This window comes from Saccopteryx leptura, chromosome 13, assembly GCF_036850995.1.
Source record: "Saccopteryx leptura isolate mSacLep1 chromosome 13, mSacLep1_pri_phased_curated, whole genome shotgun sequence".
Lineage (NCBI taxonomy): Eukaryota > Metazoa > Chordata > Mammalia > Chiroptera > Emballonuridae > Saccopteryx > Saccopteryx leptura.
In genome coordinates, this window is record NC_089515.1 from 27,773,162 (window position 1) to 27,792,737 (window position 19,576).

The following is a 19,576-nucleotide window of genomic DNA, read 5'->3' on the forward strand; positions in this document are numbered from 1 at the left end:
GTCTGACGAGGAGGGGCTCGCTGTGCGATCCGGAAGTGCTTCCCCTTTTCCAAGCAGAGAGAGGAGACCGTGGAGCGCTAGGGTGTGGAGGCGCGCTCGGGCGCTGTCCTCAGCATGCAGCGATTACTTTTTCCGCCCTTGAAGGCCTTGATGGGGCGCCCGTCTCTCCGTCTCCTGGTTCCGAGGGCGGCGCCTGGAGCACAGGTACCGCTCCGCAGCGGACTCAGAGTCGGGGAAACGGGCCTGGGGCGGAGGTGTGTGTGTGTGGGGGGGGGGGGTGGGGGCTGGAGAAAGATAGTAGGTCACCCCACATGATTTTCCGTAGCTCCTTAGAGTTCAAAACGCATTTCCTTGTGTGTCCAGAGTCCCTGAGTTCTGAACTGGACCTGCCACTTACTAGCTTTGTACTATTAGCCAAGTTCTGTAACCTTTCTGTGCCTTAATGTCCCCATCTAAAAATGGTGATAAGAACAGTACTTAATTTATTAAGACTGCTGGAAGGAGTAAATTCTATACACATCATGCAGTTAGCAAAGAGTAAAAGCTCGGTAAATTTTACCCAGATATTTGATTTTTGCTGAAACTTCCCAGGTAGTTGTGTTAGAGATTATAACCTCCTTTTACAAAGAAGGAAATTGAGACTTAATTTTAAGTTTTCTAAAGTTTCTTAATTAGAAGCAGACAACCAAATGCCGGTCTTTGACCCTGAGGGATAGAGTTAGAAGAGGGCGTGTGTCCACTCAACTAGTAATGACTGTATTGAGTGATTGTTATGTATTAGGAACTGGGAAGCAAAAGACAAATACCAAAAGGCTGTTGCCCTGGAGGAAGCTACAGTTTATTTGTTTATAATTCATTTAGTGAGGCTTTATTAAAGACCCGTTATGTAAGGGAGCTGTACTTGAAACAAAGGAAGCAGGAGGGAAAGAACCAGGCTGGCCAGACACTGCTGTCCCCCAGCTCACAGTTAGTGGGAGATAGAGAAGAACCTGGAGTGTGTTTGGAATTGATAGTGGAGGAAAGTGTGCTGGGAGTGACCTGGTGCAGGCCTAGAAAAGTCTGGGAACGCTTCCCAGAGAAGGTGACATCTAAGCTGAGGTCTGCAGTAGGCACTACAGGCATACCTCGGAGATATTGCAGGTACGGTTCCAGACCACTGCAATAAAGCAAATATTGCAATAAATCGTGTGGCGTGAATTTTTTTGGTTTCCCGGTGCATATAAAAGTTATATTTACACTATCTGGTAGTCTGTTAAGTATGCAATAGCATTATGTCTAAAAGAAAAACAATGTACATACCTTAATTTAAAAGTACTTTATTGCTAAAAAATGGGGACCATCATCTAAGCCTTCAGTGAGGCATAATCTTTTTGCCGATGGAGGGGCTTACCTTGGTACATATAGATGGCTGCTGACTGACTGATCAGGGTGGTGGTTCCTGATGGTTGGGTGGCTGTAGCAATTATTTAAAATGAGATAACAATGAAGTTTAGTACATTGGTTGACTTCCTTTCATGAGAATGATTTCTCTGTAGCATGCGATGCTGTTTGATAGCATTTTACCCACAGTGAAACTTCTTTCAAAATTGGAGTCAGTCCACTCAAATCCTGCCACCACTTTATGAACTAAATTTACATAATATTCTACATCCTTTGTTGTCATTTCAACAGTCTTCACCAGGAGTAGATACCATCTCAAGACACCACTTTCTTTACTCATCCATAAGAAGCAATTCCTCATCCATTGAAGTTTTATGATTAGGTTACAGCAATTGGGTTACATCTTTAGGCTCCACTGCTTTTTTTTTGTATTTTTCTGAGGTTGGAAATGGGGAGGCAGTCAGACAGACTCCCGCATGCGCCTGACCGGGATCCACCCGGCATGCCCACCAGCAGACGATGCTCCGCCCATCTGGGGCATTGTTCTGTTGCGACCAGAGCTATTCTAGCGCCTGAGGCAGAGGCCAGAGAGCCATCCTCAGCACCCGGGCCAACTTTGCTCCAATGGAGCCTTGGCTGCAGGAGGGGAAGAGAGAGAGAGAGGAAGGAGAGGGGGAGGGGTGGAGAAGCAGATGGGCGCTTCTCCTGTGTGCCCTGCCTGGGAATCGAACCTGGGACTCCTGCACGCCAGGCCGACGCTCTACCACTGAGCCAACCGGCCAGGGCCTAGGCTCCACTTCTAGTTCTCTTGCTGTTTCTACCACATCTGGAATTCTTTCTTCCACTAAAGGCTTGGTTCCCCCCTAGTGTCATCCACAAGCAGGAGTTAAGTTCTTCCAAGCTCCTGTTATGTTGATATTTTCTCCTTTTTCTATGAATCATGAATGTTCTAAATGGTATCTAGAGTGATGAATCCTTTCTGGTAGGTTTTCAGTTTGCTCAATTCAGGGCTACCACAAACATGCAATTTGTAAAAAGAAAAAAAAGTAGTATCTGCAAAGTGCAGTAAAATGAGAAATGCCTGTATTTTCAGTTGGGACAAGTAGTGTCCCAGTCAGAGAGAAATGTTGAAAGGCCCTCAAAGAAAGAAAAGAACCCATATATAGGTGTGGGGTTAAGTGTGGGGGAAGTATGCAGAGACTAGGTTCATGCAGTGTGGGGATGGATGGGAACGAGGCCTAGACTGCAGGCAGGGAAACCAGTTGGAAGGAAGATGCAATCAATAATCCAGTGAAGAGATGATTTCCCGGGACAGTAGCAGTGGAGATGTTGCTGTACAGCACACTCAACTCCAGAGTGGATTGAGTGTGCGTGGCAGTGGAGCGAGGTCTTTCCCTCTTTCTCCAGTTGTAATTTATCTGTCTTGATCCTTAGTGTGGTTGCAGCGGTGGGATGAGGAGCCTCTTGAGGCCAGGGCAATACAGCACCATCTCTGAAGTAGCTTTACAATCTGGAGGGGGTACAGTGGCCCTTCCCTCCAAGGCTGCAGAGCGGGTGGTGGGCCGATGGCTCCTGGTCTGCAGTGGAGCAGTGGCTGGAGCAGTTATTCTTGGTGGAGTAACTAGGTGAGTAATTTTCTCTTAGTGTGTCAGTTGTTTTGAGTCAGTAGTGGCAAAGGATGACCAAGTGGGAAGGGACCCCGGGAATCGTGTATCCTAGCTCCCTCATTTTACAAACGCAGAAACTGAGGCCTACGAAGGGAATGTGTCTGATGGCTTGCCCTGATAGAGAAGAGTTGCGAGTTTTTTTAGTAGGATCCCTTCACAAAACTGGTTTAGATCTTAACTATTAGCTATACATTGTGTATATTTCCCCCTACAACCAGAGTTCAAATTTGTCCCCCAAATTTTTGTACAGTTTGAATTCAACCCAAATAAGCTCCATGCATCACAATTAGTTCTTATGCCTCTTCGTTCTCTTTAAACCTCCCCCTCCCCCCCAGCCTCATCTTTGCAGTTTTTTGTTGAAGAAACCCAAATCATTTGTCCTATAGAGTTTCTTTTTTTTTTTTTTTTCTTTCATTTTTCTGAAGCTGGAAACAGGGAGAGACAGTCAGACAGACTCCCGCATGCGCCCGACCGGGATCCACCCGGCACGCCCACCAGGGGCGACGCTCTGCCCACCAGGGGGCGATGCTCTGCCCATCCTGGGCGTCGCCATGTTGCGACCAGAGCCACTCTAGCGCCTGAGGCAGAGGCCACAGAGCCATCCCCAGCGCCCGGGCCATCTTTGCTCCGATGGAACTTCAGCTGCGGGAGGGGAAGAGAGAGACAGAGAGGAAAGCGCGGTGGAGGGGTGGAGAAGCAAATGGGCGCTTCTCCTGTGTGCCCTGGCCGGGAATCGAACCCGGGTCCTCCGCACGCTAGGCCGACGCTCTACCGCTGAGCCAACCGGCCAGGGCTGTCCTATAGAGTTTCAAGGCTGGCTTTTCCTGATTGCATTCTGTGGTGGTGTTGAACAAGTCCCGTGGTCCCCTGTATTTCCTGTAAACTGGTCATTGCTTGATCAGATTCAGGTTGGGTCAGGGGGCAAAATACTTCGTAAGTGATCATAACATTTGTAAATTCCTGGTATCTATTAGAGACGTCAGCCGCCATCGATAGTCATTGCCTAGATCCATTATTTCATGAGAGTTGCAGAATTGTAATATTATTCTATTAGCTCAGCTCTAAAGGGAAACTTCCCTCATCAATAATTGGGTTATCCTAAGGTACAATGTGTATAGGAAAGGAAGGGTAAATACTTGATTCTCTCCCTTTATTTACCAATTTTCAAAATAATAAATTGGTTCCCAAGCATCCTCCAAAGGTAACCGATAAAAGTGTTTGAGTTTTTAAGTATTATGAACTCATAGGTCAAAATATTCTTGGAATGTTTTATTTCATTTGCAATGATGATGCTTTGCTCAAACTGTCCCATCTTTAGTCTGTGAGAGCCTCTCAAGTCAGCTCCAGAGTCATGACAGGACCCCAATAACCTTTGATTCCTTGCTTTCTGGATGGTAAGCTAGGCCAGGCTCTTCTTGTCCGGTTCCTGCCTCAGGCCTAAAATCAGCCTTTTACTTTAGGGACCCTAACTCCTTTTGGTTTTAATAAAGTATATGTTCTCAAATTCTCTCCATATTTCCACACCCTTATATCAAAATACTGTATGTATTAGATAGGCTGTTAAAGGGAAACTGACAAATTTGAGTTTTATGATTTTTAAATTCCCTCAAGAACCTAAAATGTTTTATACTTAAATCTCTTTTCCTTGTGTACATAAGGCTGGTTATGCATTTAGGGCAAATTTCTTTGGTCTAAGGTTGATTTTGCTGTTTCTGTCAAAATTCTAAGTAGTAAGAAAAGAGGACGGTGTCAGAGAGGAAACGATGTGTTTCTCTTTAGAGGGGTTTGTATCCAGATCCACTTGTAAACCATTTGTGCGTGCGTGATCCAGCATTGTGCACATGCGCACACTCTCTCCAATTCCTTTCCTAAGGTTGACAGAGTCTGGCCTCTCAATGGTAGATTGGCATTTAATAAAAGAGATGAAGCCACCCACAAGCCAAGGGGAATGGGAAGCAGAATTCCAAAAATATCAGCAATTTCCAGAATTTAAAATGTAAGTATTATAGAAAACCAGTTAAACATCCCATGAGATCCACTCAGTCTTTTGCTTATTTAAACATGTCAGATGATTAGATTCCATTATTTGTTGACATTTGGCTTAGTTATGTTCAGTGAGCTTCCTACTCTAAACCTCCAATTCCAAAGTGATCGTGAGGTCACTGATGAGGAAGAGGGCAGACCTATCAAGCTTTGAAGCTGAGAATGTTCCTGCATTCCACTGGGAAGTAGAAATCAGATGGATGTTTCCTATTTCTTATTTTTTGACTTCTCTTTTCACTCAGCTTGAATCATGATATGACATTGGCAGAATTCAAGTTCATCTGGTACATGGAGTACTCACATCGCATGTGGGGTCGCCTGGTAGGCCTCGCATACATCCTGCCTGCTGCCTACTTTTGGAGAAAGGGCTGGCTCAGCCGTGGCATGAAAGGACGTGTGCTTGCCCTCTGTGGGTTAGTGTGCTTCCAGGTGAGATTTATTCAAGTTTGAGAAACCAAGATGCTCCCAAGAGCTTCCTAGTTGGCATTGTTTTGAAGGAAGTAATTTTATAACAGAGGAGGTGAGAGCGTGGATTTTAGTGTCACATTCCTGGCGTCAGGGCCCAGCTCTGCCACTTAGTAGGGCAAGTTCTAACCCCTGTAGGCTATGCTTTTCTTCCCTGTAAACAGGGATCATAATAGTGCCTAACTCTTTAGGTTGCGTGAATATTAAATGAGATCATGCATATAAAGTACCATATTTCTCCATGTATAAGACGCACCTTAATTTTGGGACCTGATATTTGGAAAAAAAATGTCTTACATAAAGTTATTCATCATAAAATTCATACAACTCATCACTATCAAAACTCCCATCCATTAGCTTGTTCTCACCTGAGTCTGGTGACGAATCAGTGTCTTCAACAATGAGCGCAAAAACAAGTGTGAGAAAGCAGGAAATGCAAGTAAAAAAAGACTACAACCACTGTATAAGACGCACCCAGTGTTTAGACCCCAAATCTTTCAGAAAAGGGTGCATCTTATCCATGGGGAATATGGTACTCAGGCTGGAATCAGTTAGCAGTAAATATATTTCCATGTCACAAGCATTATAGTTTCTTTCCTACTGTGGCTCCCCTCTTGGGTTCTCCTCTCCTCCCCTTTCCTGACCTGCCTTCTCTGTGAGCATCTGGATCCCTGTGGTAGAACGGCCGCAGAAGCAAGGAGGAAAATTCCAAAACAGAGAAACAGTTTGTGGATGAGGAATCTTAAAATAATAGCTGTAGCGCAGAGATATTCAAGTACTGTTTAAATCAGGGGTCCCCAAACTATGGCCCGCGGGCCACATGCGGCCCCCTGAGGCCATCTATCCGGCCCCCACCGCACTTCCGAAAGGGGCACCTCTTTCATTGGTGGTCAGTGAGAGGAGCATAGTTCCCATTGAAATACTGGTCAGTTTGTTGATTTAAATTTACTTGGTCTTTATTTTAAATATTGTATTTGTTCCCGTTTTGTTTTTGTTTTTTACTTTAAAATAAGATATGTGCAGTGTGCATAGGGATTTATTCATAGTTGTTGTTTTTTATAGTCCGGCCCTCCAACGGTCTGAGGGACAGTGAACTGGCCCCCTGTTTAAAAAGTTTGGGGACCCCTGGTTTAAATGGTGGTTGAAATCATGTGAGTCGAACTCCTTTTACGGAAAAGAGTATTGAAGAACTGTCACAGTTAAGGGGAGGCTGAAAGCCAAGAAAAGGAAAAAGTATACAGGCCCTAAGGGAGAGTATCAGAGCATCAAAGAAATACCAAATTTGATCAGGAGAAAGTGCATTGGTTCATTTAATTTGAAGTGCTGAGAATATGAAGCAAATATGTAGAAGGAATTAAGCAGAGAGATGGAAGAGATGAAATAGGGGCAATCGAAATAATACAGAATGAGACAAAGAAAAGCCTAATAGAAAGTGGGGGTCAGGCCCTCGCCGGTTGGCTCGGTGGTAGAGCGTCGGCCTGGCGTGCAGAAGTCCCGGGTTCGATTCCCGGCCAGGGCACACAGGAGAAGCGCCCATCTGCTTCTCCACCCCTCCCCCTCTCCTTCCTCTCTGTCTCTTCCCCTCCCGCAGCCAAGGCTCCATTGGAGCAAGGATGGCCCAGGCGCTGGGGATGGCTCCTTGGCCTCTGCCCCAGGCGCTAGAGTGGCTCTGGTCTCAACAGAGCGACACCCCGGAGGGGCAGAGCATCGCCCCCTGGTGGGCAGAGTGTCACCCCCCTGGTGGGATCCGGGTCGGGCACATGCGGGAGTCTGTCTTGACTGTCTCTCCCCGTTTCCAGCTTCAGAAAAATACAAAAAAAAAAAAAAAAAGTGGGGGTCAGGGTGAAACAAAACAAAAGTTTGTTTTAGAATGGGAAGAAGAAAGCCCCCTGAAGACAGCCTCTCAGGGAGCCAGAAAACTGAAGATGCAAATAGGTGATGGAGGGCAGAAAGTGAGGGCTTGCAAATCCCGCGTAAACCCTTCATCTTCCAGTGTCCTGTGCAGAGGAAATGAAGATAATTTACATCCAGGGTAGTCAGGCGGGGGAAGGAAATGTGCAGAAAGAGTTCAGGAAGAGAATATATTTAGAAGAGGTGGGAGATTCTATTGGCTTGGCAGGGTGGGGTGAAAGGGCTGTATCTGATATGATTGGAACTGACATTTGCTTGTGTTATTTGAAAAAGTCAGTAAAAGCGGGAATCAGAGAATAATAATACATTGCTTCAACTTTTAAACATGTATTTTTATTTATTTTTTTATTTTCTAAAGTTTTACTTTTATTATTAAGTGAGAGGCAGGGAAGCAGAGACAGACTCCTGCAAGTGCCAGACTGGGATCTACCTGGCAAGCCCCTACCAGGTGATGCTATGCCCAGCTGGTCTGCAGGTCCATTGCTTAGCAACCGAGCTATTTCAGTGCCTGAGGCTGAGGCTGGGGAGCCATCCTCAGCGTCTGGAGCCAACTTTGCTTGAACCATTCGAGCCATGGCTGCGGGAGGAAATGAGGGGGGTGGTGGAGAGGAGAAGGGTGGAGAAATGGATGGTTGCTTCTCCTGTGTGCCCTGACTGAGAATCAAATTCAGACTTCCACACACCGGGCTGACAGTCTACCACTGAGCCAACCAGCCAGGGTCTTTTAAAAATTTTTTTTAATGTAGAGCTAAGGCCTGTTCTTTAGTCCTCTGATTGAAGTTCAACCTCAGATCTCTTGCACCCCCATAAACTATCACTTGGTTTCATTTTCCTTAAAGAGGAGTGAGAACTTCGATACTTATAAAGCAATCTGACTGCAAAGCCTTACAGATTTTTATGACTTTCCCCACAAAACTTGTATAATTTCCTATTCCCACCTAACTTGAGAGTAGTTGTGGGGGTTTTTGTTGTTTTTTTGTTTGTTTTTTATTTATTTATTTATTTTTTACAGAGACAGAGAGTGAGTCAGAGAGAGGGATAGACAGAGACAGACAGACAGGAACAGAGAGATGAGAAGCATCAATCATTAGTTTTTCGTTGCGACACCTTAGTTGTTCATTGATTGCTTCCTGATATGTGCCTTGACTGCAGGCCTTCAGCAAACCGAGTAACCCCTTGCTGGAGCCAGCGACCTTGGGTTCAAGCTGGTGGGCTTTTGCTCAAACCAGATGAGCCCGCGCTCAAGCTGGCGACCTCAGGGTCTCAAACCTGGGTCCTCTGCATCCCAGTCCAACGCTCTATCCACTGCGCCACCGCCTGGTCAGGCTTGTTTTTGTTTTTGACCATAGTTTTTAAGCTTTCTCAAGTTTTCTAAAACATTCAATTTAGTTTTTATACAAACAGCTCTCTTTTTATTCTCATATTTCACTGATTTATAGGTTAAATCATATCAACAGCTCTCTTTTTATTCTCATATTTCACTGATTTATAGGTTAAATCATATCAAGTGTATGTAAGGTTTTGCCCACAGATGAACTTTTTTGTACGCTTCTATATTTGACCATACTGCAATAAAATCTAGTCAGTGGTTAAATATTTATGGAGCTGTGTGTGGAGATGTAGATAGGTCATGACTCCTAGGATACTGGGGACAGGGGAGCGGTGTGGAAAGGAGGGATCTAGTGGGGACTACATCTGATAATTGATTACTCACTTTCTTAGAGAGTAGAGTTGAATAGATCCTTTCAACTTTGTTTTATTTGCTCGTTCTCTTTTTCGGTTCTAGGGCCTATTGGGGTGGTATATGGTGAAAAGTGGATTAGAAGAAAAACCGGATTCTCATGACATCCCTCGGGTCAGTCAGTACCGCCTTGCTGCCCACCTGGGGTCAGCCCTTGTCCTTTATTGCGCCAGCTTGTGGACCTCACTCTCACTGCTGCTTCCTCAGCACAAGGTAGGAGTCAGTCTGTGCTGTTACCACATCCGCACGGACTCGGACAGGGTCCGAGAAACAGCACTTCTGGTTCTGATAGGAAGTTGTGTCAAGATGAACATATTCCCTTAGTGACATCTATCAGTTAACCAGAAACTAGGTATAACCAAAGGTTAGAGGAACACTGAAGTTGGGACTGGATATAGCTTTGGGACCACAATGTGCAGAGTTAATTTGAACTGGAGCAGCTCATGCAAAGAAGTAGTTTTAGGAGCCTAATAGTTTGTCAGCATTGCCTGCTGGGAAAGGTGAAAACAAGAATTTTAGAAAAAGTGGGAAGGAGTACCAACAACAAGAGTATCCCCACTGCTCTACTTCTGACTCCCCCAGGGATGGTAGATGGTGAGGTGAGGAAGGCCAGAGCGAGACGATTTCTGGCCCCATGGTGGCGCACAAGAGCCATGTGGGTGGTTTGTTCTGTAGAAGGGGAGGTACCATTCATCAAGTCGAACAATACAGTAAACCTTAGTGATCTTGCCTTAAAGGATTTTCTCAGTAGGCTGATTAAAGGTTTTTCTAGTTTTGTTTTGTTTTTTAAATTAATAATAGTTTAGGTGTTGAAGTCATCCTTGACCCAGATAACCTGTTCATGGAGTGGATTTTCGGAAAACAGGAGGAAATTTAAGTAGAATCACCAGTAGGTACTTAGAGCCAGTGGCCTGGACTCTGGTAAGGATAGGAGATGTTGACTTGGCAGTCACCCCTCAGGGAAGCCAGATGGAGCTGACACACTGGTATGGTTGACAAGTCCACATCTGAATAACTCCTATTCTCCTGGCTTTCAAAGCCAAAATCCTAAAATGAATTGCTATATCAATAGATGTACATCCAGACAGCCCATCTGTTCAATTCTTATCATCTGGCTCCCCCAACCCCTGTGCACACAGAACCCCACAGTCACCTACTCACCCTCTACTGAAATGGAATTTTACAGGTTACTAATGACTTTTTAATTATCCATTAAATGTTTTCCTCTTCTGAAAATTTATTTATATTCCACTAATTACAGAAGAGGTTTGACATGATAGTCCAACACACATGTGGCTATTTAAATTTTAATTAATATTAAAATAAAATTAACTTTAAACAAACTTGTTACTTATTTCAGCTGTAAATAAAAGAAACTTTTTATTTAATTTTAAGTTGCTCTAGCCTCTTTTAAGTCCTCATTATCCACATATTGGGCAGCACAGATAATAGAACATTTCCATCATCGCAGAAAGTTCTATTTGACAGCACTGACATATTGTGCTATAAAGTTTTAGTGATGATACCTAATCCTTCACATACTAGATTATAAAGCATTTGTGGGCAGCACTCTGACCTAACCTTTTTGTATCTTTATGTTTACCTGTTTATAAAGTTCTTAGTAAATATTTGTTGATTTGCTGATTAGTATCAGAAGTTAGCTATAGTTAAAAAAAAAAAAAAAAAGAAAGAAATGCAAGAATCTCCACTCTAGGCATTTTATGCAATTTTGATTCTGACTATATTTGTTAAGCACTAAATATCACACAAAAGATGAAAATCCAGTCCTGTATCTTAGACCACATCATTTCAACCATGGTGAAGCATTTTTCCCTGGACCATGCAAACCGTTCAGGTATTCAGTAGACACATAGTGATACCTACAGCCAAGCCCTGGGCCAGGACTACTGTAATCAGCAAGACAGATGGCAGTTCCTGCTCTCACAAAACTCACAGGCTAGCAGGGAAGACAGGTTGTAGTAGGTGTACACATTTAACAAAATATGATGCCCGTCAGAAGAGAATGCGTGCTGGGAGTACCTAATGTGAGCTCAAGTTGCCTTGGAGGTCTTCGCTGCCTCTTGTAGCTCCTGCAGTACAGTTAACCTGATGATTCTCTTCTTCAGTTGCCTGAAACCCGTCAACTCCTGTGGTTGAGACGACTTGCTCATGGCACAGCAGGCCTGGTGTTCCTCACGGCTCTCTCAGGTAGGACCCTTCAAGATGGCTTGTTTTCATTCCACTCAGCGAGGGCCCCTTGTCTAGTCCCTTTTCCCTTCGTCCCTGTGTCTTCATAGTTCCCTTTCACAGCTGCCTCTCTCTCACCCATCATCTTTACCCTGTCTTCTGTTCCTTCCTTCCAAAAAACCTGCTTTCCAGTCAGTTGAACAAAAATATTGGTCGTGTTCCTGGATCCATTCTGCATAGACTCAAACCCTGGTTCACCACCTGTGAACTCTTTGACCTTGTACAAGCTGTGGAGCCTCTCTGGGCCTCAGTAACCTCATCTGTAAAATGGGGATGATGTTATAATAGTATGAGTAGAATATGTGAAGTGCTTGCAACAGTACCTGGCATGTAACAAAAGCTATTTAAGTGTTAACTGCCATTATTATGTAAACATTATTGTGATTATTACATATACCAAGATGGGTCCGACAGAAGGCCTTCCCTCAAAGATGGGAGGGAGGTCTAAGGTAGGGAGGTCGTTGGGGCAAAGCGACCAGCACAGGTCTTTCTCATTCTTCAAGTCACACTTCTACCTCTCTCATTCTAGAACTGTGCTATCCAGTACAATAATTAGTAGTCTCGTGTGACTATTTAAACTTAAATTATTTAAAATTAAATAACATTTAAAAGTTAGGTGTTCAGTCCCACTAGCTGCATTTCAGGGGCTCAGGAGCCACCTGTGGCCAGCAGCTGTGGTACTGCATGGCGGATACAGAACATTGCCATCACCCCAGAAAGTTCTGTTGGACAGCACTGCTTTAAAATCATCAGACCAGTGATCTCCCCAACCCTCCCCCCCTTTATTTTAGTGAAAGAGAATGAATTTTGACTTGATAAGTGGTATTACAAAATAAGGAATGTGATCTAAACATCTCCAAATGCTCTTTGATCACAAATAATGGGATAATAAGTAATGGAATCAAAATAATAATTTGACCTTAATAATAATTCAAGAATACACTGTTCATGTGTTTATGCAGGACTTAGTTTATAAGGTTTTTTTTCATTTCTCTGTTCATTCGAACACTGTTTGAGCACCTGGGGAAGAGATAGACAATAGAAACAATACGCCAGTGTTCAGCACTGGGAAGAAGAGGAAAGCCCGATAGGCAGAGGTGGGTTGGAGGGGTGCAGTCTTACACAGGGTCATTGGGGAGGTCCCTGACAAGGTGACATTCGAGTGGAGACCTGAGGAAGTGAGGGAGTAAATTATGCAGATGTCTGGAGGAAGGGCACTCCAGAATGGATCAGTAGTTCCCAGTGTGGGAATCACTAAGGGAATTTTTCCAAATTAGTACGCCTCTCGCCAGAGCCTCTAGTTCACTTCTCCAGGGGAGGCGTGCCAAACTCGGCGTGGAACAAGTGAGGGTGTAGTTGCTTTTCTTTTCAGTTCTCATGGTGATCATGATGTATATTACCTGTTTGAGAACCCCTACAGTAAATATTTCTATGTGTCATTCTCTGGCACTTCCTTTTCTCTAACTCTGGGATAATAAACTTTTTCTATGTCAAAATAGTATTTGGCCTCTTCTCTCATTTTAATAAATACCATTCACCTTGGCTTATAGGGGCTTTTGTGGCAGGACTGGATGCTGGGCTTGTTTACAACTCCTTCCCCAAGATGGGAGAATCTTGGATCCCGGAGGACCTCTTTACCTTCTCCCCCATCCTGAGGAATGCTTTTGAGAATCCCACCATGGTGCAGTTTGATCACCGGATCCTGGTAAGCCTGGCTGGTGGTCACTGGCTACTAAGCACAGGGAGCCTCTCACAGGCTTTGGGGTGTTCAAAGCACTGATGGTGACAGTGAGAGGGTAGAGTGGACACTGGATTTCTTTTCCGTTTCAGAAGAAATGGAGGTGATGTTTTTCTCCTAATTACCCACACACCTTCCAGCCAAATTCTGGCTTTCAGGATACTGCCAGCTTCTCAAAGTTCAAATCTGCCTTTTAGCATCTGGCAAATAACCTCTCTCTGTCCTGCACACATGTAGGAGAGTCATTTTAGCAGATACAGGCTGAGTAGAGAAGAGAGGACAAAGACAGTGGTTGTTAGAACTGAACCAGAACCCCAGGGAGTCAAGAGCATCATACATACTTTGTTTTGTGTAAGCTAATGTTTGTAAGGGCCTGCTGTGGGTCGTGTTAAGATTGGCCTGGGGGCCCGGGCATGACGAACAGGAGCAGGGAGGGTCAGCAAGGAGACCAGGAGCAGTAGTGCTACTGCAGTAAAGCAGGGGAGCGTGATGGGGTGCAGGGATTCATGGTGGGAGTGGACTTAAGAAGAACGATGAATCCGAGGGACGCTGTAAGGAATAGAAGACGGGCTGTAGAAATGAAGGAGAGGAAAGATCAAGGGAGATCCCAAAGTTTCCTCTGGGCAGTACTTAAAACATGATCAGCAAAAATGAGACTATTGGAACGAGCTAGAGATGGGAGGATGTCATCAGATTGAGGTGTGCTGAGTGTGACCGTATAGCATACATGTAAACAGAGATGTCCAGAGACGCAGCTGTCCACAGGGGCTGCTGGGGCCGCGAAAGTCGCCATGTGGGGGCTCAGTCCCCACCGCCATGCATTTTAGATTGAGCAGAGTCTGGTTGAAACTGTAATCGTGGACAGCTTTGAGAAGGAGAAGCACTGAAGCAGATGTACAGTTACGACAGAGGAACATCCTCGGCATCATGTGGGGGGATGGAGACCCTACTGCCGGCCCCATACCTCGTTCTGAAGGGGCGGGAATGAAGAGACTTGGGATCTTTGTTAGCACTAGCTGGCAACACCACCGCCTCCGCTGCTCCCAGCCTAGGAAAATAACAACCCTCATGGCTGGAGCCAGCCCTGCTTTAGAAATACAGGGTTAGAGTAGAGGTAAAATTAGGGAATGAATATAACATGAGGGCCGTGCCTGGGGAACTCGTCAGTGAAAGGTGGGTAAGATCATGGAGAGCATATAAAGTGACAGGGACGGAAACTTTAGGTGGCGCCCTGGGGAACACCGACTCAGTGGCAAGCAGGCAGGGGGCGGGAAAGAGACAGGAGCAGTGATCCAAGGGGACTGCAGGTGGCGCTCTGGGACAGGAGAGTGCCTGGCCCTTACTCACTGGTTCTCGAGGAAATCCGTGTAAGGTGAGCGGCAGTCAGGAGGGTGGGACGTGTCTTCCTGCCGCTTGATGGGACTTTCTCCTTGCAGGGAATCTCTTCAGTTACTGCCGTTACAGCGCTCTACTTCCTGTCCCGGAGAGTTCCCCTTCCTCGAAGGACCAAAGTGGCAGCACTGACCCTGCTAGCTTTGGCGTATACACAGGTATAAGCCACTCCTTCTCAGCCTGAGGGTGTCCCCCAAACAAGGTTAAACAGGAAAGAGAAAATATTTTCAATACTTTTAAAATAGGCCAGAAGATTAATAACCAGAAAATACACAGTTCTCACAAGAGGCATGATGAGTGACCAATAAATATGAAAAGCTGTTTAGTCTCCCCATGATCACGAAGGAGCGAGTGAAAACAATGCATGCCATTCTGTGCTTGTCAGATTGGGAAAAAATGAAAAAGATAATCAGGTATTAGCACAGATATAAGAAAATGGATACCTTCATATATTCTTTGGGGTAGCATGAATTTGGCATTTTTTAAAATTATTTATTTATTTACTTATTCATTTTAGAGAGGGGGGGGGGGAGAGAGAGAGAGAGAGAGAGAGAGAAAAGGGGGGGAGGAGCTGGAAGCATCAACTCCCATATGTGCCTTGACCAGGCAAGCCCAGGGTTTCAAACCGGCGACCTCAGCATTTCCAGGTCGATGCTGTATCCACTGTGCCACCACAGGCCAGGCGAGTTTGGCATTTTTTAGAGAGCAGTTTGGCAGTATCTTTTTTTTTTTTTAATTTTTTTAAAAATTTTATTTATTTTTACAGAGACAAAGAGAGAGAGAGTCAGAGAGAGGGATAGACAGAGACAGACAGGAACGGAGAGAGATGAGAAGCATCAATCATCAGTTTTTCGTTGCGCATTGCGACACCTTAGTTGTTCATTGATTGCTTTCTCATATGTGCCTTGACCGTGGGCCTTCAGCAGACCGAGTAACCCCTTGCTTGAGCCAGCGACCTTGGACCCAAGCTGGTGAGCTTTGCTCAAATCAGATGAGCCTGCGCTCAAGTTGGTGACCTCGGGGTCTCAAACCTGGGTCCTTCCGCATCCCAGTCTGATGCTCTGTCCACTGCGCCACCACCTGGTCAGGCTGGCAGTATCCTTTAAAATGTTAAATGTGTCTGTAAGGAAATTCATTATAGAATTGCTGTTATGGTGAAAAATTGGAAACAACTTAAGTAATTAAACAACTATGGTAAAGTTATGCTGTGGAACGGCGTACAGCAGTTTAAAATAAGATCTCAAGACATATATTAAGTGACAAAAGGCAAGTGACCAAACAATGTATTTTTTTTTAAAGCATAAAACTATGTTTTTATGAAAGCATTTATACAAAATCAGAAGTGTGTAGAAACCAGTAACAGACTAGCTTTGGTAAAACTGGATAGGGTGAAGGATGATTAAGGGAAATTTTACACTTGTTGGTTTTAATTCATGGTAAGTATACTTACTTGTGAAATAAAAATTTCCAGTGTTCTGATGGGAGAATGTAGATCTAGGTTTGTGTATCTGGCTGTCGGTGCCCAGTCATTTCAGCTCGGAATCTGTGGTTCCTGCTTTGCTTACTGCTTTCTTTCCTCTGCCACAGGTGGGCTTGGGCATTAGCACTCTGCTGCTGTACGTTCCGACTCCTCTGGCTGCCACCCACCAGTCAGGCTCCTTGGCTCTGCTCAGTGTTGCCCTCTGGCTCATGAATGAACTCCGAAGAGTCCCAAAATAATTCCAAGATGACCAGCTGCATAGGACTGAAACTGCATTTGAGAACTAGTAAGAGCACAGGGACTTGGGTTTTGCTAAGAGGATGACCTTGGCATATCAAGTGGTTTCCGGATCGGTCAAGCTTTAAAAAATCCTTTTTCTGTTTTTGAAAGTCACTGGATTAAGAATGTCATTAGGTATGGCTGCATTAAAGATTCTTTTTTAAGTCTGTACTTTTCACATTGAAAATCAGTTTTTAACTTAGAAAAGGATATACTTTGCTGCTTCTTAATAGGTTCTGTCTCAGATTCCTCATGTTGACGAGCTTTTGGTTCTACATGGATCATCTGTCTTATTGACCTCCTGAGTCCTGAATTCTAAGTAGAAATTCTTTATGATCTCCACTTCTATCAGGTGAAGATTCATAGGGAAAGATTGTCACACCCTAAAACAGCCAGGTAGCCTTCAACAAGAAATAGCTACTGTCTTCTGGTATCCTGACTTAAAATGGGTAGGGTGGATTTTGACAAGCTTGGTACCTGTGCAGCGAAATGGATTATCGGTACTTAGAAAAGGAGATAATCACATGACCCACTTGGATTCATCAAGCACTATCCTATAGAGTGCTGTTACATTGCTAGGTCAAATGAATGGCATAGGTAATATAATATAAATCAATTCCTGAAAGGGTTTCCTTGTGGATGAGAAAAACCTGGCCTTAATGGGAGACATGGACAATTTAAACAAGTTGTTGATTAATGAATTGGTATGATTTTTGTCTCTATTGTTTCACAGGGATCTCTGTCATAATCTACTTTATTTTTTAAAGCAGTGTCTGGATGAAGGGATTGGATCAGATCTGAGTATGAAGCAACCCAACATTGCTAATATTTTTTTTTTCAAAAGATGAGTGTTGCAATGAGAAGAAAAATAGATTTTTTTTAAAAGGCTAGTAACACAAATGTGTATATAAAAGAGTAGAATATAATGTGTGACATTTGTGACTGCAGAAAATTTATTTTTGTATTTCTGCACAGGTAGTACTTTCTGGAAAAAAAAAAAAAGAAGAAAGGAGAGACTTGGGACCTGAATTAAAGAACAAGCCTTTACCTGAAAGGTGACTGAATAAAGAGCAAGGGCTTTTACATTGGTAGAGGCGCCAGCACTGCTAATATAACGGATGACAGTCACAGCTCAAAACAATTCCAAGAGTGACAAGATCAAAATGAAATTAGATCATAAATAGAACACCCTCATTTAAATTTGGTAGGTTGTATAAGCTTGGGGTGGAGAAACTTAGCTTCATATCATTTCATATAAAATACAGGGATTTCATTGACCATAGGCTCAACATGAGCCAACAATGTGATGATACCAATAAAAATTAGTGCTGTTTCAGATTTTACTAATAGAAATGTCACAGCTATAGTCAGAATACCTCAATGTAAGCCCTGCATTTCACTAGGGCAGTGGTCGGCACACTCATTAGTCAACAGCCAAATATCAACAGTACAAGGATTGAAATTTCTTTTGAGAGCCAAAATTTTTTTTATTCATTTTTTTTTATTAGAGAGAGAGAGAAAAAAAACAGGGGGAGGAGCTGGAAGCCTCAACTCCCATATGTGCCCTGACCAGGCAAGCCCAGGGTTTTGAACCGGCGACCTCAGCATTCCAGGTCGATGCTTATCCACTGCGCCACCACAGGTCAGGCAAGAGCCAAATTTTTAAAATTATATAGGTAGGTACATTCCTTACCGAAGAAGCGCCCGCATGTGGTATTTTGTGGAAGAGCCACACGTAGCTTGCGAGCCGCAGTTTGCCAACCAGGGCTCTAGGGTACCAAATGTAAGGAGGACATGGACCACCAAGTATGTATCAAGAAGGGACCAGGATGGTGAGGAGTCCAGAACCCATATCACAGGAAATACTTGAAGGAACTAGGGGTGTTTAACTGGAGGAGAACATTTAGAGAGCACAGTTCTTCCCTTGACAAGTTGAAGCTTCTCATGCAGAAGGAATGAGCTTCCATTGTGCTGTCAAGCTGGAGCAATGGGTGAAGGTTGCAGAAGTTAGTTTTCAGTTTTGTAGATGGCAAGAGAAAGTCGGACCAAATCAGATGCCCGCTAAGGTCATTCTTGTTGAGACAGTGGCAAACTGTAGAGCAGGTGCCCCAGTGCGTGGGCTGAGCCACTGCTGGGCTCTGGACATGCTGCTCTGCATGTCCAGGGTTGTCAGATCTGGTTTTTAAAAGAAGTCAAACATCTGAATTTTTATGTGAATGCTCTCAAGTGCTGGCAACTAATTTCAAGTTTTTTAGGACACTATGCAGGGAGGACACATTTGGGAACTGTAAACGACCTAAGGTTTGCCCATTTATAGTCCGCACTAGAGCATCTCAGCTCCCTTTCAACGTCGACAGTTCTGCGGGTTTCTGCGAGCTTCGGTGTGAGTGCACCATTCTCAGGTTGTTCTTAGCAAAACAGAAGTAGACAATTTGTCTTTCAGTTTTAGAAAATCTCAGACCCTGGGACTTACTTCTAACCATACTTATGTATGGTTATGGTTAGAAGTGGTTCACAACTTCTCTCACATTAGAATCTTTGAAACTCCTAAAGCCCAATCCTCACTCAAGGCCAAATTAAATGATAATTTCTGGATGCAGTACTAGGCATACTTTTCCATTCCCCGGGTAATTCCTGTGCTGACAAGTTTGGGAACGACTGGCCTAGGCCTAAGAGCCTACTTACCTTAGAAAGTTTTCATCACTTTTCCCCATTCTCTCCAAATTTCCACCCCACTATATCTTGTTTAATCTGCTGTGTTTCTCCTTTTAATGGGACATCACTTTTCCTGACAGAATTCTTTTAAAAAGGGAACTACAGTCACTGGGGTACATTCCCATACCATTATCTCCTGATCCCCAAACTAAGATTGTCCTTAGTTAGTAACGGTCAGCAGAAGGCAGTATGACCCAACCAAGGACCATATGCTAATACTTCTACAGTTCCCTCCAACAGAGTAGCAACAAATAAAGTGAAGTTCAAGTTGCAGATGTTTTACTTCGTTTTTGTTTTATTAAAGACGAATAAGTTTGGGAAAACAGAGCTGGTTGCATTTAGCCGTATAACTGTATTATACCTATCTACAAGCTCGTGGGGACGGAGATCGGAATGTTATGTTTGCACTATTCCCAGCATCAGACACATAGCGAACACTGCATGAGTGAAGGGAACATGATTACAGATTGATGTCTCTGACACCTTTTTCAAAACAAATCACATACCTAGAAGATTGA

The 19,576-nt window shown here is 44.0% G+C and overlaps 1 protein-coding gene across 2 annotated transcripts; it reads left to right on the forward strand.

The window, feature by feature from the left end:
* The first annotated feature begins 40 nt into the window (after positions 1-40).
* On the forward strand, positions 41-16,514 carry COX15 (cytochrome c oxidase assembly homolog COX15). Of its 2 annotated transcripts, XM_066355544.1 has the most exons (9): positions 41-204; positions 2,815-3,005; positions 4,921-5,043; positions 5,333-5,519; positions 9,253-9,420; positions 11,334-11,415; positions 13,005-13,159; positions 14,629-14,742; positions 16,172-16,514. In XM_066355544.1, exons 1-9 carry the CDS (start codon positions 115-117, stop codon positions 16,301-16,303), a joined length of 1,242 nt encoding a protein of 413 aa, XP_066211641.1. In that variant the 5' UTR covers positions 41-114; the 3' UTR covers positions 16,304-16,514. The 2 variants fall into 2 exon arrangements, with proteins under 2 accessions (XP_066211641.1, XP_066211642.1); XM_066355545.1 differs by lacking the exon at positions 2,815-3,005 and having other exon boundaries at positions 41-254.
* Positions 16,515-19,576: the final 3,062 nt, after the last annotated feature.

What these genes read in the sequence shown, in the direction of transcription:
- COX15 (XM_066355544.1), top strand. Translation starts at nt 115, where the DNA reads ATGCAGCGATTACTTTTTCCGCCCTTGAAGGCCTTGATGGGGCGCCCG. An exon ending in ATTCTTGGTGGAGTAACTAG is followed by an intron (nt 3,006 to 4,920) that starts GTGAGTAATTTT and finishes TCCTTTCCTAAG; the next exon opens with GTTGACAGAGTCTGGCCTCT. An exon ending in TAGCTTTGGCGTATACACAG is followed by an intron (nt 14,743 to 16,171) that starts GTATAAGCCACT and finishes CCTCTGCCACAG; the next exon opens with GTGGGCTTGGGCATTAGCAC.